The 26,502-nt window shown below is 31.2% G+C and overlaps 4 protein-coding genes across 10 annotated transcripts; 2 read left to right on the top strand and 2 right to left on the bottom strand.

Moving 5' to 3' along the window:
- Nucleotides 1–98: 98 nt before the first annotated feature.
- LOC126849403 (rho GTPase-activating protein 1) lies at nucleotides 99–13,075 on the bottom strand. Of its 2 annotated transcripts, XM_050591187.1 has the most exons (12): nucleotides 12,949–13,004; nucleotides 11,715–11,789; nucleotides 4,809–5,077; nucleotides 4,313–4,420; nucleotides 4,005–4,151; nucleotides 3,432–3,612; nucleotides 2,981–3,199; nucleotides 2,803–2,901; nucleotides 2,503–2,690; nucleotides 2,239–2,439; nucleotides 2,052–2,158; nucleotides 99–1,972 (listed from the first exon to the last, which is right to left on the bottom strand). In XM_050591187.1, exons 3-12 carry the CDS (start codon nucleotides 4,885–4,887, stop codon nucleotides 1,799–1,801), a joined length of 1,503 nt encoding a protein of 500 aa, XP_050447144.1. In that variant the 5' UTR covers nucleotides 4,888–5,077; nucleotides 11,715–11,789; nucleotides 12,949–13,004; the 3' UTR covers nucleotides 99–1,798. The 2 variants fall into 2 exon arrangements, with proteins under 2 accessions (XP_050447144.1, XP_050447145.1); XM_050591188.1 differs by lacking the exon at nucleotides 11,715–11,789 and having other exon boundaries at nucleotides 12,949–13,075.
- Nucleotides 5,423–12,611, top strand: LOC126849393 (cytosolic carboxypeptidase-like protein 5). 2 transcript variants are annotated; one of them, XM_050591167.1, is made up of 10 exons: nucleotides 5,423–5,994; nucleotides 6,256–6,548; nucleotides 6,671–7,009; nucleotides 7,100–7,371; nucleotides 7,436–7,589; nucleotides 7,774–7,864; nucleotides 7,935–8,244; nucleotides 8,320–8,527; nucleotides 8,610–8,771; nucleotides 11,148–12,611. In XM_050591167.1, the coding sequence occupies exons 1-10, from the start codon at nucleotides 5,880–5,882 to the stop codon at nucleotides 11,862–11,864; spliced, it is 2,661 nt and encodes an 886-aa protein (XP_050447124.1). In that variant the 5' UTR covers nucleotides 5,423–5,879; the 3' UTR covers nucleotides 11,865–12,611. The 2 variants fall into 2 exon arrangements, with proteins under 2 accessions (XP_050447124.1, XP_050447125.1); XM_050591168.1 differs by lacking the exon at nucleotides 11,148–12,611 and adding an exon at nucleotides 9,833–9,949 and having other exon boundaries at nucleotides 5,431–5,994.
- A 153-nt stretch (nucleotides 13,076–13,228) lies between the features above and the next one.
- LOC126849420 (U-scoloptoxin(05)-Sm1a) lies at nucleotides 13,229–20,230 on the top strand. 2 transcript variants are annotated; one of them, XM_050591220.1, is made up of 4 exons: nucleotides 13,229–13,437; nucleotides 14,933–15,079; nucleotides 15,727–15,938; nucleotides 20,095–20,230. In XM_050591220.1, the coding sequence occupies exons 1-4, from the start codon at nucleotides 13,374–13,376 to the stop codon at nucleotides 20,122–20,124; spliced, it is 453 nt and encodes a 150-aa protein (XP_050447177.1). In that variant the 5' UTR covers nucleotides 13,229–13,373; the 3' UTR covers nucleotides 20,125–20,230. The 2 variants fall into 2 exon arrangements, with proteins under 2 accessions (XP_050447177.1, XP_050447175.1); XM_050591218.1 differs by lacking the exon at nucleotides 14,933–15,079 and adding an exon at nucleotides 14,261–14,416 and having other exon boundaries at nucleotides 13,248–13,437.
- Nucleotides 16,494–26,162, bottom strand: LOC126849401 (coronin-2B-like). Of its 4 annotated transcripts, none has more exons than XM_050591185.1 (10): nucleotides 25,753–25,900; nucleotides 23,420–23,701; nucleotides 20,927–21,124; nucleotides 20,578–20,694; nucleotides 20,151–20,465; nucleotides 19,752–19,976; nucleotides 19,465–19,674; nucleotides 19,229–19,346; nucleotides 18,785–19,011; nucleotides 16,494–18,717 (listed from the first exon to the last, which is right to left on the bottom strand). In XM_050591185.1, the coding sequence occupies exons 2-10, from the start codon at nucleotides 23,435–23,437 to the stop codon at nucleotides 18,523–18,525; spliced, it is 1,623 nt and encodes a 540-aa protein (XP_050447142.1). In that variant the 5' UTR covers nucleotides 23,438–23,701; nucleotides 25,753–25,900; the 3' UTR covers nucleotides 16,494–18,522. The 4 variants fall into 4 exon arrangements, with proteins under 4 accessions (XP_050447142.1, XP_050447141.1, XP_050447139.1 ...); XM_050591184.1 differs by lacking the exon at nucleotides 25,753–25,900 and adding an exon at nucleotides 24,399–24,586; XM_050591182.1 differs by lacking the exon at nucleotides 23,420–23,701 and having other exon boundaries at nucleotides 25,753–26,162.
- Between the last annotated feature and the right edge of the window lie 340 nt (nucleotides 26,163–26,502).

Genomic DNA, 26,502 nt, shown 5'->3' with positions numbered 1-26,502 from the left:
TGTCTCATTTAACATTATACCATAATCCCATCATGCTCCAAAAGTACAGTTTGGATCTTATTCATGAATATTGTATGTAAAAAGTGAAACTGAAGATCTACAAATTAACATGCTTTATTACATGCTCTTTTATTGACAACAACAAGGAATGTAATCGAGTCACATCAGTTCTATACAGGTCTGGGTTAGTCTTTTCGATGATAGAGAGCAGAGATATTAGGCTCTGTTGGCCTATATTTTATCCCAGTTACCCATAATGGCAGGACTATTTAAAGGGATATACAAATTTGCGGTTCGCTCCGCGAAAACTGCTAAATCTCTTATCTTTACATCTAAATGATGGAGAAAATTAATTTAAAAATATTGAACTATACATGACATTCATTACATGCCAAGCTTTTTTCTCTTTTTCATTCACTCACTTTCTCTCTCTCTCTCTCGTTTTTGTATTTTTTTTTTTTATTGTAAAAACGATCATGTGACATTATCAAATCAAGCTAGTTTTCTTTTCCCGAGATCATAATTTAAAAAAGAATATCATAAGAACATTAAAATTTATACACGATGACTGAGTTATCACAATAGCCATTCTAATCACTTGTTATCATGTTCACGCTTGCTTTTTAATATTATGTTAACTCTAAACGGTCTAATATTTTACTTATAACTATTGTATATATATAAAGAATGTCATGAAAGATGGGATGAATAGTTTAATACAGAAAATATAATTCAATATTTCTCTAATACTATCAGAGTGTTCTGTTTTATATGAAGAAATAAATACTCGTTTGAATTGTTTAGAGTTAACACAATGCCTTTCTATATTACATGTATAAATTTTCCTGTATTACAGTATATCTCGCCTCTCTCAAGTCAAATACAATATTATATATACTACATTTGTTAAACTACAATTTATTTCATATGATTGAATAATCAATTTTTTTCAATATATACATAATGTGATAAATACGAAGAAAATGCCAAGTATTAAAGAGATTCATTACTTATGATTCTTCTATTTTGTACCAAAACATTTTAGAAACTTTTTTTTTTATGAAACTTTACAATGATAATAAACAGAAGCTGGTTGTATGCTATGCAAATATGTACATATTTTTATTAGAATAAAAAATTAAATCGATTTAATCTAAATTTTTTAATTGATAAAATAAGACTAATAATAAACAACTTGATAAAGTTCGAAAAATTATAGATCAAAGAAATAATTAATATAATTTATTTTAATAAATTATCTTAAAATAGAGAATTAATTTATTATTTAAAAAATTCATTTAATTCGACATTAAAAAAGATTAATTAAAGCATAAGTCGGAACAAATCACGGTCCATGATCTCATGATTTCAGCGGCATCCAGCCGAATATTTTTTCGATTCTTGAATATATTATTTTCTACGTTTTGTTAAATAAGACTAAACACTATATTACTAGATAATCTTACATATTATATTTACTGCGTGACGTTCTCATATATCTTTGGTATTTGGTCGTAATTTTTCTCTAGATATACACACAAGTTGGCTGGCGTTCTACATCGCACAACTGATATCCATTCGGACGTTTTATTTTCTCGTTCGGAAACATTATTGTATCTATTCATATTAAAAAATCTTGTGCAAAATTGTGTGTAAACGAACATTAAGTTTTTTCCTGTATGTAATCTCTTATACCTCACGTCGGATATAAAAATATTTTAGTAAAACAAGGGGTGCGGACGTTGTACGCGTGATTATGTGAACAATCGAATGTATTACAATTAGGCCCTCGATGCGTTTAAATAATGAAAATCTTATCTTGATAAGTAAATAAAAAGTCTACGAATTGATTGATAAATCCTATTGCTGTGAGGGACATTCCACATGATGGTGGTGCTCTAACTAGATTCGGTCCAAATACGACCGCCAGATTGCTAGAAGTCATCTTATTTAGGTCGCATCGGTCCATTACCTATTATAAAAAAAAAATACAGAAATCAAAAAGAGCTTTTACCTTGCTTTTGCAGGAATTGTGAATATAAGCTACGTACCCTCGATAAAAATTGTACAATGTATTTAAGGACTTGGTAATTGTCCTCGGGTAGTTTTTCCAATATTAATATCTTAACTTTACGCGGACGTTCGTCTTTCGATAATGCTATGATACAAATTCAGAAAATGCTTTATCTCGTTAAATAAATAATAATTTCGTTAAAAAAAGAAGGAAAACATGCTTACTTTGAAATTGCGTGATTTCATCGTATAGTTCATAGGTCATAAGAGGTTCGTCTAGCTCACGAAGAAAGGTCTTGAGCAGAACCGCAGCAATGTGCGGATCTCCTTGAAAATCAACGGGTAAACCTTGATTACAACGATTTTGAAGTTCTTTGATCACCGCTACGTTGGCCGACCTTCTGAATATGCCTTCCGTTTCCAGTGCTAAAAACACGATCAAACGATTATTGTTTCTCCATAGGAGAGTTTTTTATCGAAATATCGTACCATCTGGTGTATCGAGAAATTCCACGCATTGCCTTAGAATAGGTGGTATCGGATCGCCATTATTATTTTCCTTTATAAATTGCAAACTAGCACCGAACTGAGTCGTGCCAACCGGTGTAACCACCGTGCTTTGTGGCGGACTTACTGGCAAATATTTCTTATTCTTTATCAATAGTTGATTATTATGTCTGAAAAAAATCATTTCACATGTAAATTGAATTGATATTCGCGTCAATTAATGTAAGTTCTATCATGATGCCAATATACTGTTTTGTATAATAGTATAATCAAATTACATACTCTATTACTTGAGGAGGTATAATTAATTGATCCAACTTAATATAGTGTGCTAAATCTTCCAGATAATTAACATACATCATTTTTCGTCCAAATTTGACACTGCAAAAATACAATTTGCCTATTCATACATAGTATATAATAATTCAAAGCATTATGTACAAAAGAAAAAATTACATACCTAATAGCCGGTTTAAATATTTGCCACACAAACCTAATAAAGTTTGTGGGATGTACTAAGTAAAGGGCTTTGAGATTTTTTTTATATTTTCTATCAAATGCTTTGTACGCTTGCCATAGCCAGGATAAAGGTGGCTTATTTTTTGATGTAAGGCCATAATGAAAGTAAACGAGACTATAATCCTGTTCCACAAATGTGTCCAAAGTATGCGTAAGATACCTACAACAATAATGTCCATTATAATAAAATCTATTTTATTAATAATTAAAAAAAGAAATACATTATCAAAATCGAGAGAGTGAATAAGGACTTTATAAGCGATTCATTAACAATACTACAGAATGACATGGAGATCCTTAAATAATATTTACAGGCAATTATAAATCATTATTCACGGATCAGATAAATGTCTCGCGTGACATCTTGCAACATAGACATATCGCGGACTCACCTAAGAAGTTTAGCGTGATTGAAAACCTCCTTCCCTATGGGAGGCAATTTGCAGGCTGACACAACAATTATTTTGCGACCAGCACTGTCATCGCCAACTACTTCTACGATACCATGTTTGGATATGTCGAAATAATCTTCCTCATCGGCGAGCTCTCCGTCCAAAGCAGCTAGATCTTCCGCTGTCCATTAACAAAGACTTTTCATGTAATATAAAATTTCAGAATAGACACACATTTCAGGCATATTGAATATAAACTTGTTTCAACTAAAAACACCATTAAGGCAAAATAATTCGAGCTCCTTAGGAATAATTTTTGTCTCATAAAAGAAACATATATTCCATGAACAATATCCCACTATCCTGCTTCATGAGGCTCAAACGTAATGCTTGTGCATTATGTTATTATGCAAAATGGATTAAAAAGCATAACAATTGTTACTTTTCCTTTGTCATCCTTACACCATGCAATATAAAACAAGCTGTACAATGTTCTACACATAATTCACCTGCTATGCCCTGAGAATGCCATGACATTTAGTTGCTATTAACAGAAGGTAAAAGGTCACACACCAGATTCGATAACTGGAGCATCTACCAAAGCTTCCTCAAAGTTTTCCTCAATCGTCCCGTCGCTTACTGGGCTTTCCAAATAATCCATTCCTCCAGTACCAACTGTGCTGTTCATCAAATCCAATTTGTCTTCTAAAAGGCGTGCAGCTGTAAAAACAAAATCAATTTTATATAAAAAAGTAATGCAATAATAGCTATATCGCACAAATTAATCTCTATAATATAATTGAGAAAATTTTGAAAATGAACAAAAAGAGCAAATATACAGATTGTCAAAAACAAACTCATATACAGATTAGATGTCTCACCATTGTTTGAAGTAGTTTGCAATTCTGTATCATCAAATTCCAAATTCGGCTCATAATCGTGATAATCTGACAGACTAGGGTAAGGATCTTCACAGTCGTTGCCTATCCCTATTACATAAAGTATATGTCAAGATAAATCTCTTGAAACAATAAATAAATAAGAATAATAAAGTAAGTCGATGACATTTTTACTTATTTATGCAAAGAATATCTTGAAAAAAGACCGAATCAATCTTGTTCTACATTTAACAACGAACTCTGCCGATTGCATCAGAGAATTTGCCAAAGCTTTTTATTTGCTAAATATTACTGCTAAATATGACGAGTCTCAACTACAAAAGAGAATGATACAAGACATCGACTATAAAAAAAAAACGGCAATAATATATAAGATTTTGACGTAAATCTAATAATTCAAGTCAAGCAAGTCGCGGATAAGCAGCCTTCGTTTGACACAAATATCGTCAACAATCGCAACTATCACACGCCAGCTCACCTGTCAGCGTCCGCGACGGGCTCAGTGGCGTCGGCTGATAATCCGCTTCCATTTTTCGATCCGTCGTCGATACGTACATACAAAACGATGCAGTGTCGATGTTAACTTCTTTTCTTCTATAAATGATCCGAGATCTTCTCAAGCGACGGCATTATTATCTCTTCCTCGCGAGACGTACCTTGGCAGAACGACGCGCGCTACGGATCACGTCACGCTTTCATCTGTCGCTGTGTTGCGCTGTAGTGTGCGAGACTGCAGATATCGATATCCTGTTTTGAATAGATATTCGATATATCGCTATTCTACAAATAGCACCTTTGCATATAAAATATTTATATTTATTTGAATATTTTATAAATATTTATCAAAATATTTTATAAATATTTTTGTGATCTTAAATTTAACAGATCATAAAGATTTATAAATGTCAAAAATATATTTATAAAAATATTGAGAGAAATCTTTATGTGATGTCAATTTCAAAAGAAATCCTTGTCAAGGCCAATTCCTTCCCCTTCTCTTCCTTTTACATATATATATCATAAAATATTTTGACATGTGAAATTTTTTCTATATATACATGCGATTTATTTCAATTCTTATAAAATTATCTCGGGTATAAAATCGAATTGTATGATCCACGCAAAAATAACACGATCGATAAGCGAAGCAAACGCGTCATCGTTCCCCACATATGATTCTTCGCGAGCATTCAACTGTACTCGTTTCAGCATCATTCAAAGATGAGCGATCCGGCTCGTAATTGTCAGTATTGCGCGACTACTGTTGACTATCGCTCCGAGAGTCTGTGAATTGCACGAGTTATTCTATGTAGAGTATAAGGAGAGATCATATGATCGAGAGCAGCCAGAGACGATATTTTGCCTTGTGGGAACAAGAGCGATGTCGATCGTAACGTAGAAGTATCCCCCTCCGAGGTCGAGTCAACTGAGGAGACGAAGGAGAGGAGCTTGAGAATCTTATTTACATTGTCGCGAGCACACCAACTGACACGTGAATGGATTGTCATCTGCCTCGCGTACCGATCTTGCGACAGACGTGAGACATATCATGGCGAGCACGAGCGAAAACATTACTTGCGGTGGCTTCGTGTTTTTCAACAACTTTGACTCGGCCAATCTGGCTAAAGTGGAACAAGTGAAAATACCAGAGACTTCTGAGAAAGGTAATGAAATTATTTAATTTGACGTTTCATCGATCTAGATTGATTTTGTGCCTATGCGTCTGTGTGTGTATGTGTGTGTGCGCATTGATATAAATAAAACAAGTGTATTGTTCAACTGGAGAACGTTTGTTTTTTTTTGTAAACGACTAATTGATTAAAAGTTGATCTCTTACTATCTATATATTTAACTGTGCATCATTATGGATTGTATAACACTGCGAGTGTACTTCTTATGTAATGCAATAACTTTACTATTTTTAGATATTTACGAAATTGAAAGTAAATTGTCCAATAACTCGAATTCTAAGGAGATAGCAGATTATGAATTTAATCTATGGACAAAGCATGATTGTCATGGTACACAATTTCAAAACAACAATAGGACTTGGTTTTATTTCGGAGTCAGATCTAATTATCCAAGTGTCTTGGTCAGGTTCAATATAGTCAACTTGAACAAGCAAGTCAAGATGTTTAGTCAGGGAATGTGTCCAGTTTTTAAAATTGTACCAGGACATTTACATTGGGAACGACTTCGTGAAAAACCTACATACACTGTAATTATATTATATATAATTATAGGAATCTGCATATCTAAGATTGTAGCAAGATCATAAACATATGTATAATAATTATTTAGCATAGTTATATACAGTGTACTATTTTTGTAACATTGCAGCTTGATCAGAAAGGAAATGACTTTACTTTATCCTTCCTCTATTACACTCCAGAAAATTCAAAAGCTATTACTTACTTTGCTTTTACCTATCCATTCTCATATACAGATTTACAAAATTATTTGAAAAGGATTGATGCAAGAATGGATAAAAGGAGTGTAATGTGTGCAGATGATATCTATTATCATAGAGAATGTGCAATAAAATCTTTGGAAGATCGTAGACTAGATGTATTAACTATAAGCTCCTATCATAACATATCAATGGAGAGAGAAGATAGACTGATTAATATGTTTCCTGAGAAAAGTGAGGAGAGGCCTTACAAATTTCGAGACAAAAAGGTACACTATTTGTATTACATTAATTAAATGTAAAAAATGAATATATTTTTAAAAAGAGATATATCTACATAATTACGTCTGCACATTTAGGTAATTTTTATTAGTGCTAGAGTCCATCCGGGTGAAACACCATCTAGCTTTGTTCTGAACGGTTTTCTCAATTTTTTGTTAACTCGTGAGGATCAGATTGCCATACATTTACGTCGCCTATATGTGTTCAAATTAATACCAATGCTCAATCCAGATGGTGTCGCTAAAGGTCATTATCGCATGGACACTAAGGGAGTAAATTTGAATAGAGTTTATCTAAATCCTTCTGAAGTAGATCATCCAACGATATATGCTGCAAGAAATTTAATAAGGTAAACATTCTTACTCTGATTAAATTATTTACACAATCCAATCTTTTTATATATTTTTTTTTAGATATTATCACAATTTTTATCAAGTACCAAGCGAATTAATTGACGACCTGTCAGATATAAATTTAGAAATTGTAGACAGCAAACTAAACATTATAAATTCAACTGCTTCAATAGCAAATGCTGTACGTGATACAACTACAAGACTGTTGCAACAAGTATGAAAAAATTTTTATAAAATTTCTCTTAAAGTAATATTTCTTTATATTGCAAATAAATTTGTGCAGAAAATTTCAAAAAATGAATGTGAACAACAATTGTGAACAACAATGTTTTATATAACATCAACATTACACTTTTAGCTACAACATTACACTTTTAGCGTTATTATTGTTCAAATAGGTAACATTTATGTCATTGGATGAAAATAGATGCACTCAGGAAACTAACGAGAAATTATTGACATTGGAAAATTTGGACAGTACAGTTATTGGTATTGATATTTACTTTGTATGATGGAATCTTATCATATCTAATTTCTGATTAGTTTATCGTGTATACAGATGAAAGGGATGAATTATCTAAAGAAAATGGTAAGAATGATAATATCACGGAAGAAAGAATAAATGACAAAGTAACTTATACAGCCGTCGGTATGGGCGAGATATCAAAGTCTTCGGATAATTCTGGATTGTATTTATACATCGATCTACATGGTCACGCTTCAAAAAAAGGTGTATTCATGTACGGAAATCACTTTGCCGATCCGGAGGATACTATTGCATGTATGCTATTACCTAAATTGATGTCTATCAACAATCCAAACTTTCATTTTACATCCTGCAGTTTTGCAGAGCGAAATATGTACATTATGTAAGTATATCTTTATTGTTGTTAGAATTGATGTAGACGTTTTTATATTATCGAAATATTAAATATTTTGCATAGAGATAAACGAGATGGCATGTCGAGAGAAGGTTCGGGACGCGTAGCAGTTTACAAGATGACTGACCTAATACGCAGTTATACTTTAGAATGCAATTATAATTCTGGTCGTTTGGTGAACATAATACCAGCTAGAGTTCGCGATGGGATAAACAAAACTATGAATCCTATGTATGTTCCTCCGAAATATACCCCAGCAGTTTTCGAAGCGGTAAAAAATCCATCTTATTTTTGACTTGTCCAATCACATTCGTATAACAAAATGCATATTGCTAAAATAATAAAACATGCAGGTTGGCGCAGCGTTAGGCCCATCCATTCTTGATCTCACTGGAAGCAATCCCAATAGCCGATTGCCAAACAGCCAATATCGTTCTCTAAGAGGAATAAAATCTCATTTAAAGTTAGCATATGTGAACAATCTGTCCTCATCATCCAACAAATCGATGCGTAAGGTAAATTTTGATGTAAATAGTGGGAGTGACGTTTGCAGTGTTGACATAAAGCAGTGCATAGTATCATAATCACTTATTCCGTTCAACAACTAACTTGGTATGCTGTTTAGCATTACACTACATCACATTAGTCTGATCGAGCGTAAATTTATTTGTATATAACTAAGAAAGTGGGAGAGAGATTTTGTATATGTTAAATCTTGATAAATCGCAAATTTTTATGTGCATATTTTGAATTATATTGAAATCTGTACTGAGATTTATACGAAAACGATTTCGTATTTTATATAATTATATATATCATAATCATAGTATTATATAATTATATATAATTGAAGTATATTTTCGGACAATAATATAAATTTATTGTTATTTATGAGAAAAATACATATTGTAAAGCTTTCATCTTTACATTCTTCCACAAATGAGTCTTCCACAATTTTGATTTATATATAGATAAGACAGTAATGTCTCACTTTTCTAAATAAATTTACACATTGTGCTTGTGTCTCAATTAATTATTTTGTGAAGTAAAATAATCTAAATTTAATATTTATACATATATAATTTCCAAATTATGCTGATGAAATGTCCTTATTTTCACTGTATTGATTGATTGATATTGATTTAGTTGATATTTATATATATACACCATATATATATATATATATCACACAAATTAGTTCTTTTTTAAATTAGGATGAGAATTAAATTAGGTAGTTCAGAGAAATACAGGTGAGATGGATAAATAATATTTTGCACTGGTCATTCATTTTACATTGTGACTAATTCAGTAAAGTCATCAATCATACACGCTTTAATGCTTCAATAATCAAATCTGACATTAATATAATACTTGTTGGTAAATAATCAATTTTTATGCACTACATTTTTCACGCCAATCATATATAAAAGTGCACTTATAGTCACGTGATTTTTTTAAATTTAATCTATGCAGTGGTAAAATGAAGAAAAATTAATCTGTGTGAGTTGTTATGAATAAAATGTGTTAATACTGCATATACTCACACATATGTAATTAATTATATCTATTTCTTTAGTGAAGGGCACAACATGGAGATATAAGTGGTTGAACCATTATATCTTTGGATGATGAAATTGTTGGGATATGGCGACTTGTTAATTAAAATTTAACCGTATTAATTATATATATTATATATATATATATATATATATATATATGTGCATATATATATATATATATATATATATATATATATGATATGTGTGTGTGTGCATATATATATATATATATATATATATATATATATATATATAACACACACACACACACACATACATATATATATATATATATATATATATATATAACACATATATATACAAAAAAAAGAATATATTTTATAAATTATAAATTTATTATCTATTGGGATTATTATAAACGAAAGAATACAATCTTAATATTTTATCGAATAAATAAATTCAAAAAGTCAGATATATTAAATCTTGATCTCGACAATAAGCTTAAATTATCATTTGCTTAAAAATCATTCCGAAATTCAAGATTCCGTTTCATATTATGTACGCATCCATGTATAAAAACTTCATAATGTATTAGATACACGGGTTTACATATCCAATTGTGTTAATAAATATTACAGTTTTTTAGCGACCATTTATTTCTCTTACTTTTATTTGATTCCTGGAAATCCCGATCAAAGAATATCCTAATAAGTGTGAAATAACAACTTCGCATGAATTGTGCATTATGTTCGTAGGTAAAAACTGTGGCAAATTAAATATATATACAATAAAATATAATAATGCAATACATAAAAAATATTATACTGCATTTAAAATTATTACTTGCAAGTTTTAAATGCCAATGAAATATGTGAATAGTAATGCTACATACATTTTTTTTAAATGTACAGTATTCTCTAGTATGCATTACATTCAATAAATGTTCCTATTGAACATTAATTTTATAGAAATATATAATAAGAGTTTCATCTAATAAAACATTTTTATTATCAAAAGTATTTTTATTTGCATTGCGGGCAATCTTTTTTGCTACTTTTGCTTATTTTATAATTTTCGCTGAAGTTTTTATATATCATACATGTAGATATGTGCTTCGTCTTTTTAAAAGTGTATGATATGTATCATATTCCGTTCACTCTCGTTATGCATGGCAACCGCAGTAGTGCGAGGGGGTAAGTCATTATTTGCATAATTATACAATTGATAATGCGAAATCAATCTCTCTCTCACACACATTTATTTTTTATGTTATTATCATAATCAATTGTACTTAAATGATATTTTTATGATGTATGTATGAAGCGATCTCTCTCAGATACAAATCTAAACATATGCGCCCTTTATTTACAGAATAATAAAGGTATCGTCGCGCAAAATATTTGCATCCTGAAAGAATTGGAGACAAAGCTAAGCGACGCGGTAACGGGAGCGAAAAATGCTATTAAGAGTGAAAATAATTTAGTGAAGAAATGCATTCTACGCCGCAGTGCCTCTCTTTATGCAGCGGTAAAAAGAATCAAGAGTAATAAGAAGCCTCGGCAAACACTTGCTCGTCGAGCGTTAAAGAATCATTGTTATAATAATGTGGAGAACAGCGCGATAATCTGCGCAGTCAAATCCAAAGTGGAAAGAAAAACCTTCCTAAAGACGATCGATCATTATCCATCGAATAAATCTAACGTAGGATCAGTGATCGGTGACAATCTCGAATCGCGTTTAAGCACAAGTAAGAGATTAACGAATAATTCTGTGAGGATGCATATATCTTCCGAAAAAACAGCGGCTGTAAAACACGGTGCGAAAAGATTGAAGATCATTTCGTCCACTAAGACATTCAAGGCTCTCCCCGAGATCAGAGATTCTAACGTCATGGGGGAAACTGATGCGAAAGTATCCTTGAAGATAACACGTACTTACGAGAAACAGAATGCTAAAGGAGTGCACGATAAGGCTAGACTTGGTGGACACATCAAACCAGATAAGTCCTTTAGACTGAAAGAAACAAATAAGACTGCTGTTAAAGAGAGTTTCATATTTGAAGGAGGTAAGAAGCAAAATTCTAAATAAGCTTCAATGTTGAAAAAGAGTTGCTAACTTATTTCGTTGTTGTTTTTCTGAGGCATTGTCTTTTCAGAAACATATTTTGCATATTGTAATATATAGGATGAGTTATATAATCCCAAAAAAACAAATACTTTCTTATAAAAAATCTAATAAAAAGTATATATAAGTAAATTTTTTATACATTCTGAATATAATATGCAAAATGTATAGTTAAATTTCTTATTTATATTATACTTTATGATACAAATATGTAATATTGTATCATTGTATACTATTTTTAATGTTTCTCTTTTCAAAAAGTGATATATTTATTTGCCTTTTTAATTAAAAAAGGCAATAAAACTGTGAAATTGCCATATAAATGTATATATCATGTTATTAATATATATTAGACATAAAATGCTATCCAATTGACTCTATGTATAATGATTTATTATTTATATACTAACAATAAGTCTCTTTTTTCTTTAATTTTCCAAACAATTATATTTCAATAATGTTTAGGCCAAAAACTTGTCACAAATTAAAATTATTTGTTTATTTTGAAGAAGATATTTTAAGGTCAGCATAATCATATTCTCTTTTTCCATATTTAAAAGATGATTTATGTAGTGTAAATATTTTTAAATTTGGATTTTTGTTATATCGGTTTTCTTAGATAAGAAAAATGTAGAAGAATAACTTTGTATAATAATATTCTGTTATCCACTCTAGTTGAATATAAAAAAAGATGTACTTTTTTTATATCTCTCCCTCATATAATGTTCTATATAAAATGATAAACAGATTTTCATTGTTTCATTATTTATGTATGAAATTTTTGTTGGCAAAATAAAAAGTTGCATATATATACAAATCTTTATTTTATTCACTTGTTAATTTTCATCTTTAATAATCCATAACTAAAAAACTTTATTTATTAATTATGTATGATAGTTGTTAAATAGTTATTAATAGAAATATATATATATATATATATATATATATATATATATATAAAACATGAGAAGAGAGAAATAAAAATAAGAAATATTTAAAAAAATGTCATATATATGTAATAAAATGTAATATATTTTATTATATTTACCTTGATTGTTAAACTTTATGTTTTATCGATAAATATTTCGGGTCGACTGATTTCTTACATACAATACATTCGCGAATAATTATCTTCCATTCCAAATAAATAAATTCAAAAGTATCCAGACTCAACCTTGAGTAGCGGAAAAGAGTGCGTTCAGAAATCCTAATCATGAAGTAGAATATCATTGAATTGACCAATCAGAATAGAAAAAAATCTCTTTTTGTCCATTGGTCAATTTAACGCTACTTCAGTCCACGGATAGGATTTTTGAACACACTAAACGGGTGTGCGTCATACGTCACATCCAGCATCCAGTCGTGATCGACGCGAACAGATGGATGTACGCTGGGTTGAGAGCGTCGAGTCATAATCGGCGAAACGGCTGGTCGGGACGCAGGACGATCCGCGGGAAGCTGTAATCTTTTGAAATGGCCACCGCGGCCTACTGTATCGGGGCGTTTTTGGTGATACTCTCGTTGCTGATGAAGACAGGTGAGGTCAACGCACAATTATATTGCGACAAGTATGTATGTTGTTACTGCCGTCCTGGGCGGGGCATAAATTAACCCTTTCTCACCATCGATTCTTTTCGCGTGTCATCATTCGAGTAAGCGGGAAACTTGAGCGAAATGTAAAAGACAAGCCTGCAAAAAATATTTTATTTTCATTTTACGCAAAAATAAATATTTTGAAAAATAAAATTTATCACTTTATTTATTTTATCAGGAGAATGATTACAGGAATGACTACAGGAAGAGAGAGAGAGAGAGAGAAAATATAAAAATTAAATAAAATTAATATAAAATTTAATATAAATTTGCGAAGTGTATTTATCATGCCAAAGTGCAATGTATAGATATATTTGATTATTATATCAGTATGTGTGTGTGAAATTAAGTGATAACAGCAACGATAAATTATAAATTATACATTCTAATAATAAGATACTTGATATTATAATAAATGGAGATGAGGAGTAACTAAGAAAAGCAAATAGTAACAGTTCATATTTTAATCGCTGCTGATATTAATGACTACACAAATTCACGGTGTATTTATCTCAATGATACAACTAAAAAAAACTTATATGTACTGTTTTAGTTATAAATAAACTTAACTTCCATTAAATATTTATAATAAAGTCAACATGCAAAAATGAGCTTCAATTGAATGGAATAAACATGAAAATTTATAGTTACAATCATGGAATTTATATACTAATATCTATATCATTTTTTTTCCATCATTTAACGCAACAAAATCACACATGATCCATTTCTTGCACAGTTTGATAAATAATATTCTTATTACATAGGACATAGCATCCAGTGTTACCAGTGTACTAGCATCAGCAATGAGGATCCTTTTCAATGTAATGAATTTCTAACAAGCGACGTGGATCTCCAGCCGAAATCCTGCGACGATGTTTACGGAGCGCGATATTGCGTTAAGCATGTAGGCCGTTTCGAGGGTAAACAACGCAGCGAAGATATTTCGCATAATCTTCTTGGCTTGAGAATCTAACAATGGCAGTGCAGGGGAAATTAATTAGAATCATGTGCAATTCATGCGCAAATTAAGATCAAGCATGCCGGCGATTCTGTACTTAATTATTAAATTCTTTTCAGATCTTTTTGCTGTTCCAGAACAATGCTTACACATGTGTAAGATCTTAGAACGCATTCACAAATCGTCTATAAGATTTTTTTAATACATATACGCGCTTTATCTTATAACGATAAGATTCCCCTCATAAATTGCGTTCCAGTGATCTAATACATGTATGAAACACATTTATTAATCAAAACTACTTTCCTATCATTATCATTGTAACACATAGGTCATCATTTATGTAGGGGCATGCAGATAAGAGGGAGACTTATCTTTAACTATTATTTTATGATACATAATTGGAAAATGGTCACATATAACATCAATCAGATGTAATTGATTGGAAATTTAATTATTGTTTTCTTAATTAATCAAGCAATTACCTTGGATTGCTATCAATGCGCATCAGAGGATGAATGGAAATGCATGGACAGTGGATTGGTTGAAAGTGCCTTGGTGCCGACAAATTGTAGTCATGTTTATGACGCGCGTTATTGCGTCAAGTCAATCGGCCGTTTCGGAGGTTTTTATATCATGTTTCAGCATTCTTGTCAAGTGTGCACGAGTGATCTTTCCTTAAGCAATATTATTTTTCGAAGCAGAAAGAAATTTTTTTCGAATTTTAATCATCTTTATTATATATTTATTTTATATTTAATATTTAGTTCTAGAAATTCTAAGATTAAAATATATTAAGAAATTTACACTATTTTTTAAAATATATTCCTTCAAATATTGATCTGCTATATTTTCTGCTATGAAAAATGTCTGCTCAATGTGTGATAATTACTTTATTATGTATCTTCTTTTTGGACATTGGAAGTAACTTGATAAAAAAAATAGTTTTTCATTATTGAAAGAAATCGATGATTCATATCTTTCTGCTTTAAAAATTATTGTACAAAATGTGTGTAAAGGATCCATAATCTTTTCATTTTTCTATATATCATGGCCATGGCTATTTCTTGCTTTGTAAAAAATGCACAACTTCATCCATCCAATGCACTCATCCATCCGTTTTCAGTAGTATTTCATTTTTCTTTACTGGCTTCAAAACATAATAGCTTCTATCTAAAGAAATTTATCAATCTATTAGAGAAAAGAAAAAGAATAATTATGCTTACACAGTAAAACTAGTACACATTGTATTAACAATGTATTCAAAAATAGGTGGCATTGGTACAAAGCGATTTTGTTCAGCTGTCGACATGGGAAACTACTGCGATTATGTGAAGCAGCCGGGTGATAAGTTAACTTATCGCACCTGCGTTTATACGTGTACTGGTCACGGATGCAATCCAGCAACATCTTCCATGCCGAGTGCAACACACACGTGGATTATACCTATAGGTTTATTGGTAGTCTGGAGAATGATACTTCAGGTAGAAGATTCTTAATATTTTTGAAAGCCTTGATGGGCTATTCAACTGTCTGATGAATTTGTTATTCACTGTAGTTGATGAATCTCCTGCTTAAGATTTAAATACTTAAATTTTATTTCATTATGACTTGTTTATCTATTTCAAAAATTGCGCAATTCTTATAGTACAAAGACTCTGACAAATAATTTTCTCATATCACATAATGTCAGAGGAAATGTTTTACAAGTTTTTATTTACACTTTTCGATATTTTTTAATACTTGAATTTAATATTTTAATTTTTAAGTCATTAGTTATATTTGTATATATTTAATATCTATATATTTCATATATTAAACACTTATACTAGCAATTAATACAATATATCAAAGTGACTGTATCCGTCCATTTGACCAAAGTGATTGTATCCGTCCATTTGACTAAGTAAAAGAGCATTGTATAATTTAACAATACATATTATTTATCAGAGAGATATATGTTGCACATAATAAATTTTAAAATAAACAAAATATTTTTGCATCACATATATTAATAATAAAATTTTTGACATATACTCTGATTAAATATTCTTGTTTATTTTATCATGAAAGTCTTGCTTGCCATATATCATACATACAATATTTTCTCTAATGTTTCTGTATATAAATTTGTCAAATAGGTATGCGCTGGCAATAAATTTGCCTGTATTATGCAAGACAATAAAGCTCTTTGGTATTTTTTTCTGTTTGGTATTGTGTAGTTGAATCTTAATTATATATATATTCGATCGATATATAAATATTATATATAAATTCTGATACGGGCACATATTGTGCGGCACAATATTGCATTATAAGCATTTATAACTCATAGCAAAATTCATAAATCTCTTTTATTGTATGATATCTATCTTGAACATGAATAGTTACCTTTTTTATATATATCATATTTTATATATCATGAATATCATTGCTTTGGATGTAAATGTCGAAAATATATACTTATATAAACTATACTTTGCAATACATATTTTTTTATACTGCCTGTAAAATGTACTGCCTAATACAATACATGTAACTCTCTGCTCTCAATGATGAATGATAGGTGTGCGTATTTAGAAGAATGTCTGAATGAAATGTATTATTGTGTGTATATTAAATCTACAGTTACAAGTAAACAAACTAATAAAGAAAGACTAGGGAATGCTACGTCACATGTTGCTGTATCAGCAAGTTTCAGGACTTATATTTAATATGTTCACACTACGCGATTAACGAAATCTTATACTCACTTGATCACAAGCGATATGTGAAGTGTAGCATTCAGGTACTATATTTATCGATCCACAATAAAATTGCACACTGTATGAAAAATACATATATAAACGTATAAATCACTACATGATTTGATTATTGTTCTTAAGCAGAAATATTCACAGAATTCCTTACGATTTTTGCAACAAGAAAATTAATAATAAAAATATTCTAATACATTTGCTAGCATACCATTTCTTTAAGCAAGTTCGGCTGAAATTAAACCCACATTGAATATAAATGCCGTCTTTCTTAAAAATAAACATTTACAATTTTTCTATCATGGCATTAATTGTACGTGATTTAATAATCTTGCACACACATATTACTGCACATTTACTACATAAGGAATTGTAAGATAAAATTTTCGAAATTTATCGGAATTAAATATTATCATTACATAAGTTTGAAGATCTTATTGCCATCGACATTACGGCAGTGTAGATGGCAGTGAAAGATATATGCGATAGCAAAATGCTTATTATATTAATATATTTGTACGTAATACAACACAGTAGCATTATAGGACATTGATGCATAATATGACATTCATCTGTAATAGATCAACAACAAAATTAATTTTATTTTTTGTAAAGATAAATTCAAATAAAAATAAGAATTTATAACATACATGATAATGTGTAAAGAAATACTGTCTTCTACATAATTTCTATCTTCTAAATATTGTGTAGTAATATATTAAATAATATATTAATTAAATAATCAATAAACATGAAAGAGCAATAAAAAAAATAAACAATGATTAACAGACTAGTATCAACATATCGTTCTCAGAAAAAGTACAATGAGTCATCAAACTAAAATATTATATATGAATTATTCATTTGTCAAAAGATACTATGCTTCCTTTAATTTTTTAATCATGTACATATCCTTATGTGATATACATACATATATCCAACTTATGCATCCAGCTATATGTGAACAGGTACGATTTTCACGTAACAAATGCAGCCTGCTTTCTCTGATCCCTTGTAGTCGATATCAATGCGACAAGTTTTATGCTATATAAAAATTGTAGACTAACGGAAAGTCAGTCAGAATTATTCTGTGCGAATATATCTTTGTGTATATAAATATCATAGAACTAAAATGTCCTAAGCATATAAAAATTTCTCAAAAGCTTAGGCTTTTTCTTAATAAATTGTTAGTAGTGCACATATATTCTATAGGTTTTAAGTAACTGAACACTATAGTTTAGCAGTAAAGCTGTGCGAGTCTTACTCAAAGCTAGTATTGAAGCGAATTTGCTGCAGCTGTTACTTGTAAGCTTTATTGGCGCTGCAATTTTCGTATTTGGTCCTCTAATTCCTTGACGCGCAGTTGACTATTAGCAAGCTGCCGTCGTACTAGCCTCAATTCGTCGGTTTGACGAGCAAATGCTAATCGAAGTTCCGCCTCATTGTTTGGGATATCCACACTCTCCATAGCTTTATTATCATTAAGTGGAGAGGATATAATATTCTTCTGACAGAAAAAGATATTGTCAAATATAAATTACAACATAATTCTAAATCATATGCTATATTCATACCTGCATAGCGACATTTCCAAACTTCTGCTGTAGTTGTTGAAACTTTGTGCTTTGATTGCTGGATGTCTTCTGACTTTTTTCCGACATGTCGTGTAATTCCACCGGTCTGTAATCCGGTATGGTCTCGGTAGACAGAAACGCGAATTTCTTTTTGTTATTCAGATCAGTAGTCGGAGGTAATTGTGGTGGTTTGTATATTCGTGGCTTATGCGTCGAGATGCTTCCACCTAAATAAATTGCACAATATTCATTAACGTGATTGTTCGCTAGAATTATACTGTTGCATATATAAGATCTTATTTTAAATGAGTCACATAAATATATTGTCGTTGTATGCTCGAAACCTTAAATTTAAATTTTTATCTGAAACATTTTTCAAATATCCTAGTTTAGAATGGAATATCCTGTATACATCATATAGTATTAATTTAAAAAATATGAGACCTGTCTTAAGAGAGATTAATATTGGCGGATTATTCATGCCGCTGATCCAATCTCTAGCCGACAGTGCGGGACATGTTCCGATTGTATCAGGGTACAGATCTTCTTGAAATTGATCACTCTGAAATATAATACATCTTTTAATCGATAGAGTTTTAAAAGAAATAATTCAGATTCTTCTTATAGCATTATATTAGATACATAAAAAAAATAATGAAACATTAGAAATATAAACTTGCCTTTCGAGGAACTATCATCGAGATTGGCTCACACATTCCGCGAGTCGCGTGTAGCTTGTAAAATCTAAACACTTCACATATAGCAGTATTGATGCCTCTTTTTGGCATTACGCCTAAGCCTCTCTGAGGATTTCCAGATATAAATTGACTAAGATAATACATCCAAGGTGCTTCATTAACTACTTCGTAATATCGAATATTACCGTCGCCCTGCAAAAAAAATAATAATGGAGTCTTAAATGATTCGTATAATGGTTGATATTTTATATATTTTATATCTTCCTTACCTTTCCTGCTAAGAACACCATGTTAGTATCGTTATCGTAAAATGGAAAGACCACCCCACTCGAGGAATCTATTGTTTCACATATTAGTGAGACAGTTAGATCATGTTGACTCCATATTGCGTACTGTCGGTCTGAATGTCTGCTAAATCCAGTAGTCAAAAGACGTCCAGAACTACCGAGAAATACAACCTTGCTCGCTTTAGTACCGGCATGACATACCCCTTCCTATTGGATATAATTAATGTTATAATATGAAAAACTTTATTTTGCATTTAAAACATTTAATTTGTAAAAATAAATATATATATTTTTTATATTATAACAGATTTTTTATTATACACAGTATTTCAAGAAAGAAATTCAGGCCTTTTGAAGACTGTCACAAGTATTTTCACTTACTGAAACGACGATACCGGACCTTGGTTCGAAAACGCGCAATTTTTTATCCTTGCAAGTGGTTGCCAACAAACTGCCATCGCGATTCAAGGATATGCTGTAGATTACATCAGGATGCCTGTCGATAACACTCACTGCCTCGCATCTGTTTACATCCCACACGATAACAAGATGATCGAAGCCGGCGCTGAAGAGTACATTTTCCGCTACCGGATGCCATTCGATATAAGCGACGCGTCGTTTGTGTCCTTGCAACTCTACCAACCATTCAGTCAAATTTCTCGACAATCCGCCATCGGGTATATGCCACAATTTTATCTAAATAAACAAATTGATACATTCAATATTTTATGTTCTCGATCAATATTTTGTATAAATTTCCCGCTCATGGGAAGATTCTTTTCAATCCCATATGCAATACGTTTCTTACAGTGCAATCATCGGAACAGGATGCAATGATGTTGTCATTAAATGGATTCCATTTGATGTCCAAAACGGGACCGGTATGTCCAGTTACTCGACTGGCATTGAAGTCGAGTCGTCCGGTCTGTAACATTAAAATAATAAAACGAATATTACTATGATAATATTAATAAATACATGATGAACCTTATGATTAATTAATAAGCCTTTATATTTAAGATGTATGCTATTTTTTTTTTTTTATCAATACTGATGCCTGTGATAATCTAATTTTCTTGACCGTACTTTATACGATACAGGCTTTTTTCCAAATAAGACAAGAATCAATAAATCAATGACATGGAGAGATAACTCACGCGATCCAACGATAAAACCAGGAACGCTCCGCCACCTGCGACCTCCGTCACAACAGCCAGAAACTTCGGGTTTACTGCGCAAAATTGCGAATCGTGGGCGTTCTTCGTGATCTTGATGTTATCGTAACATTTCTCCCTCTTGGCTGGCACACCATAAACATGTCGAAATTTGCTGCTTCGAACGCCACGGAACCACGACTGCAAATATGTTATTATAAATCCATTTTTATCTTATTTTTCTACGTTAATTTCTTTTTTAAATTTAATGCTTCAAAAGAAGTTGTCGAAACAAAATCATGTAAATGTGTCATTGCAAATTTGCGAATGTTATAACAAAAATAATTTATATAATGTAGTCAATTTATATAATGTAAATCATGATCTAAGAAAATAAAAAATAATAAATAAATCATATATGTATTATTTAATAATAATTAAAAATTATTTTATTAATAAATAATATTTTCTTACATCATGGTGTAAATGTTTATTATATGATTACATATTTTCACCGCAATAAACTCGCGTTGCATTATATTTCTGAAATACGAGAACGTCTCGTGCATTGCAATATATAATATGCGCATATAATGATTTCGGAGAAACGTTAAAGAAAAAAACATACTATTCATGTATTATCTTCGGTAAAACTTTCTCTTGCTCAGAAACCATAAAAAAGAAAGTTACTGGTATCGTGAATGGAAACATTGATACCCTATTATCAACCGATAACTATTAGATTTTCAACGAACGCTTCTGAAAATAAAGTTCGGAGTCGAGAATACGCAGCGAGGCAATAAAAATGGTTGGAAGATGAAATATAACATTGCATTTTATGTAACACTCCCATTACGATGTTCGTATTATCATACGTAACATAATTATTTCGTTCTGACAAGTGAATTATGCGACATAATAATTACCGCCTTTTAAAATGCCCTAAAAATTAAAACTCATATTTCTTCTACTTTACTTTTAAAGATCTCATTTTTAGTTTCGCTTTTTTTTTTGTTCCGCTATTTTTAATTGTCTCGTTGTATATGCACGTGGAGAAACAGCAAAATCATGAATATGAAATTTTTCGAATTCGCAAGTCGACGTATTTTTACCGGCACGTGCAGTGTAGTGCGGCGAGACAGATCGAATTATGCGACTTTTTCTCATGAAGAAATAAAAAAATAAAAAAAAAAGAATTGAACGAGTTAAAAAAACGTAGGAATTAACTAAAAAGTAGAAAAGAATAAGATCTCTCAGATGTATTGAGATTCGAGCCATCTTTTTGATTTATTTAAAGTTGAAGATCAAAAGTCTGCTTGTGAAATTAAGTAGAGAATCTGAAAGTGTGCTTCTCTCGAAAAGCCGATCAATTACAGTCGCTGAATGGAAATCATCATCTCTTGATGTTCCTATAAAAATTAACTGCAGATTGATCAAAGGAATGTTAGATGAAGATGGCTCGAGATATCTTATACTCACTAACAATAAGTAAAATATTAAACCAGGATCTCAATAACTGGTACATTATATAATATGTTGTTTTCAACTTCTTACTGCGCAGAGACATGTGATACTTTATACCCTTGCTTATTTTACCTGAATCGTTTACCACAAAGGATGCACGTTGCATTTTCACACACACGAGTTAAGAAAGTGATGTATTGATTTTTTTTTTTAACAGAAGATTCTTTTTATCATTATCTTAAAATTACATATAATAATAATTTTTTATTATCATTTTATTATCAGTGTTAATCTAAAAAATATTTACGCGCGCATATATACGTATACACGTCACGGTATATGCGTGCGCTTGAATAACAAGCAATTGGAGCGAATGCAGCAATTCATGACAATAATAATAGGAATAACACTCGCTTATTCATAATTAAAATCACTGGAATGCAAATATAATTGCAATGATTACATATATAAGATGTAAAATTCATTTACGTATATTTTTTTAGTTACTCTAATCTTCACATTATTATTGTGAATTTCTATGTAAAATATAAATTATGACATTGCGTTTGCAAATAAAAATTATTTGATCATATAGTCTTCAAAAATTTATCCTGTGAAATAAAAAGGAGAGAGCGGAATCATCTCAATAAAAAACTATATTCATTGCAATATAATATTGCAAACCAGAAGTAGGACGAAAAAAGCAAGAATAAATAAAATAAATTAAGAATAAATATAGAGACGTTTCCGATTCCATGTTCATCTGTCAAACGTCGCGTTTTCCATGTCACTTGCCGTCTCTATGTTTACAGCTGAAACGAATTAAATTCACAATTTGTAAGAAAAAAGATTCAGCGATCTTCTCCCCAAAACACAAATTCCAGATCTCTGACATTTGCACAAAAGTCTTTCAAATTATCATATGCGTTGTAATTTTTCGAAATCGATCTTACAAATCACGAATTTGATTCATTCCAGGCACAGACGTCGTATTCTCCTCCGTTTTACGAAATCGTACGAAGCTCTACTCACCTGCTTATTGTTGGTCATGTCTGACGTTAGTCGGCAACTGGAGACAGCCGGTGCTCGACGAGTACACGTGCGCGGTGAGACGATCGTCGCCAGTGCACAACGGGGACACGGTAATCGACAAGCCGGGACCCATGCATGTGCAGGTGGTTGAAGAAGAGAGAGAGAGAGAGAGAGAGGGAAAGAGGAAGGGAAGAAGGAAAAAAAAAGAGAGAAAAAAGAGACACAAGAGATATGGATAATATTGCAACCAACTACACAAGTCGTTCTCTCACGTCGCGCTTACTAGAAGAAACAAAGGGAAATGAAACACGCGTCTAATTAGCAAACCATAAAATCATATATATAAAGTGGCATGGCTGTATAGGATAAAGGTTTCTTTCATGGTTTACACGTCATGCGTGCGCTATGTATACACAGGGTGTCTATAAATCATCGCATGTCCGTCTAATGATCAGATCTCTGTAGTCAATTCGATCAAAAATATCGAGGCATAAATAATTGTCAAATTAAAAAGAGGCTTAAAAAAGGGCTTTTTCAGGGTGTGATAATAGTATATTTCTCTGGATAAAGTTTTATAAAATTTTGATTCAAGGCTTCCCAGGCCCATCCTGTACACAAAAACACGATAGGAAAAATTAAAGAGTCGCGATAAAGGATGATCTCCATTGTTTTTTTCCTCTTTAGGAAAAAAAAAACCGCATTTAAATGGACTAATGTAAGACTAAAAAAAATCTGTCGTTAAAAGGATATGTTATATAAAATCATTGTCGTCCGAGAAATCGATCGTTTTCGTTTGATTCATCAATTATGAGTCAACTATCCGTACGTGCGTTTCACGCGATTTTGTTACTCGAAAAGATTGTGAAATCGAATGTACAGGATCAAGAATATACAATATATTATATCAATCGCGCTTGTGGATTTCAAAACTGACAATTTTATTTCAAATGTCATTCCTGATATATACATATAAACGCACCATGCGGGGAAGAAATAAAATTGCGTTTCACTATCTCACGCGTGCACTTATAGCGATTGAATAACAAAGGTATTACGAGATCGGGAAAGATCGCGATTCACGTGCGCTCGCGCAGAGAATCAAGAAATACGTAATGACAGTTCGAAACGTTCAATCGCATCAGCTGTTCAGTTTCTACTGACGAGTGATTGTCTAGTGTTGAATGTTGGTAAAGTGCTCGCGCGAAATCTGACGCTTTCTGTCACCGGATATTGTCATTGCGTCAATTGCGTTATCACTTCGAATTTGATACTGTTACATTCTTCCTCTCGAATATACGTTTATGAATTATCGATAATTATACATATTAATTACTTTAAATTCAAGATTCATTTAATTTAATTAAGCCTTTAATTCATTACTTAATTAAGCCCTTAATTCATTAAATTAAAAAAATACATGTTTTCATTAAAAAAAGATTTCGAGAAAAATATTATTCAAAAAATTTATATAAATTTCCAGAATTATTTATCATTTTTTTTATAATTAGACATGTTTATTTATCTCTTATACTAAAAACGGCGTGTGACAAAAAATTATTGAACGTTCTGTATGTCGTTGATCTCATCACAGAGTTTCTTATCCTACGGTAGAGTTTATGTTATAAACTATCGAATGCATATATGTCAAACATAGCAACAAAACACAGACGATAAATGAAATATTTATATCGTTTGTTTACATACTATACGATTCCGCCATGACAATAATTTAAAATTCCTTCACACGTGAAATGCGATAGCTAAATCAAAAAACCGCGATTATATCAGAATGCAAAGCGATTTGTAAATTTACAATTACAAGTAGTAACATCGTGCAAAACTACGTTACGGATTATAAAAAAAAAATAAAAAATCTACGTTAAAACGTCGAAGAATGCCAGACAGCACACAATATTTATGATAAATATTTACAAATATTTTTCACTATTTATTTTTTGCAATATTATATATATATATTTTGTATACATTAAGAAAAATGTCGTAACAACTTTATTCAATATATTATTAAAATATAAACTAAATATTTTATATTAGTAAAAAAGAAATATTTATAATAATATTTTGTAGATTTCTCTAAATATTTTTCTAAATATTTCATGATAAACCTTTATGCTTTGTTAAATCTAAAATCACAAAAACATTTATAAAATATTTTGATAAATATTTATAAAATATTCAAATAAATATAACTATTTTGTACATATTTTATAAATATTGTGCTTTCTAGGATAGCAAAAATATCGTATAGAGCATAAAGCAGAGCGCACTCAATATAATAACTCGACGCAAATAATGATCGTCTTTGTACTCACTTTACCGCTAGGCTTGTAACAGGCCCTCGCGTCTACCATGTTGTTCATTATCGTGTGCTGTTCCTCGGTACCGTCGAAACCCAATTTCTCCGCCAGTTCCTCCCTCGTGCGTATCATCTCCCAATGGACGACGTTGTATCCCATAGACCCGTGATCCCCGAGCGAAATTTCTTCCTTTTCCCAAGGACGCTTATCCTTCCCGGAAGTTGATTTACGAAGTCAGTTGACGCGCGCGAGTGAAACCGTTTGTCGCTTCACCGGCATCGCTTTTCCCCCTCGACGTCTCTCACCGACCCGTCAATCGCGAAAGTACCGAGAGTACAAACGCACAGGTCGAACACGTGCTGAGAGAACACCTTTGATCGGAAATTCATTAATCGTAAACTCGTATTATATATATATATATATATATATATATATATATATATATATATATATATATATGAACACGCACACGCACACAGTATCGATCTGACGTACCGCGTGTAAACACCTATGATGCGTGACACAAGTTAACGCCACAAAAAATGACAGCTAACGATCCCCTCTATGTTTGCATAACTTTGAGAGTCACGATGTACATAATATATCTAGAAGAACAAATTTGCACGACTTGCAAAATATGCGTATGACAGAAGAATCAACCAATCGCATGTCCAGATTACTAAAGATTACTGATTGGCTCCCATTGCAGGAATCCTCTATCTGATAGCCAATCAGTACATTCGACTTAATATCGCTTTTATAATA

The sequence above is a fragment of the Cataglyphis hispanica genome, chromosome 5, assembly GCF_021464435.1.
Source record: "Cataglyphis hispanica isolate Lineage 1 chromosome 5, ULB_Chis1_1.0, whole genome shotgun sequence".
Taxonomy (NCBI): Eukaryota; Metazoa; Arthropoda; class Insecta; order Hymenoptera; family Formicidae; genus Cataglyphis; species Cataglyphis hispanica.
The sequence above is the reverse complement of the archived record's forward strand: the minus strand, read 5'-3'. Positions and strand labels throughout refer to the sequence as shown.

Excerpts from the sequence above, each read along its gene's own strand:
- LOC126849420 (XM_050591218.1), top strand. The coding sequence starts at position 13,374 with ATGGCCACCGCGGCCTACTGTATCGGGGCGTTTTTGGTGATACTCTCG. Across the intron at positions 14,417-15,726 it reads GCATGTAGGCCGTTTCGAGG|GTGGCATTGGTACAAAGCGA; the intron begins GTAAACAACGCA and ends ATTCAAAAATAG. Across the intron at positions 15,939-20,094 it reads TCTGGAGAATGATACTTCAG|TATTTCAAGAAAGAAATTCA; the intron begins GTAGAAGATTCT and ends TATTATACACAG.
- LOC126849393 (XM_050591167.1), top strand. The coding sequence starts at position 5,880 with ATGGCGAGCACGAGCGAAAACATTACTTGCGGTGGCTTCGTGTTTTTC. Across the intron at positions 6,549-6,670 it reads GTGAAAAACCTACATACACT|CTTGATCAGAAAGGAAATGA; the intron begins GTAATTATATTA and ends GTAACATTGCAG. Across the intron at positions 8,245-8,319 it reads GAGCGAAATATGTACATTAT|AGATAAACGAGATGGCATGT; the intron begins GTAAGTATATCT and ends TATTTTGCATAG.
- LOC126849403 (XM_050591188.1), bottom strand. The coding sequence starts at position 4,887 with ATGTACGTATCGACGACGGATCGAAAAATGGAAGCGGATTATCAGCCG. Across the intron at positions 3,200-3,431 it reads AATCACGCTAAACTTCTTAG|GTATCTTACGCATACTTTGG; the intron begins GTGAGTCCGCGA and ends TTATTGTTGTAG. Across the intron at positions 2,440-2,502 it reads ATTTCTCGATACACCAGATG|CACTGGAAACGGAAGGCATA; the intron begins GTACGATATTTC and ends TCGTGTTTTTAG.
- LOC126849401 (XM_050591182.1), bottom strand. The coding sequence starts at position 25,896 with ATGGGATACAACGTCGTCCATTGGGAGATGATACGCACGAGGGAGGAA. Across the intron at positions 20,466-20,577 it reads CCTGTTCCGATGATTGCACT|ATAAAATTGTGGCATATACC; the intron begins GTAAGAAACGTA and ends TTGTTTATTTAG. Across the intron at positions 18,718-18,784 it reads TTGGAAATGTCGCTATGCAG|AAGAATATTATATCCTCTCC; the intron begins GTATGAATATAG and ends TTTTTCTGTCAG.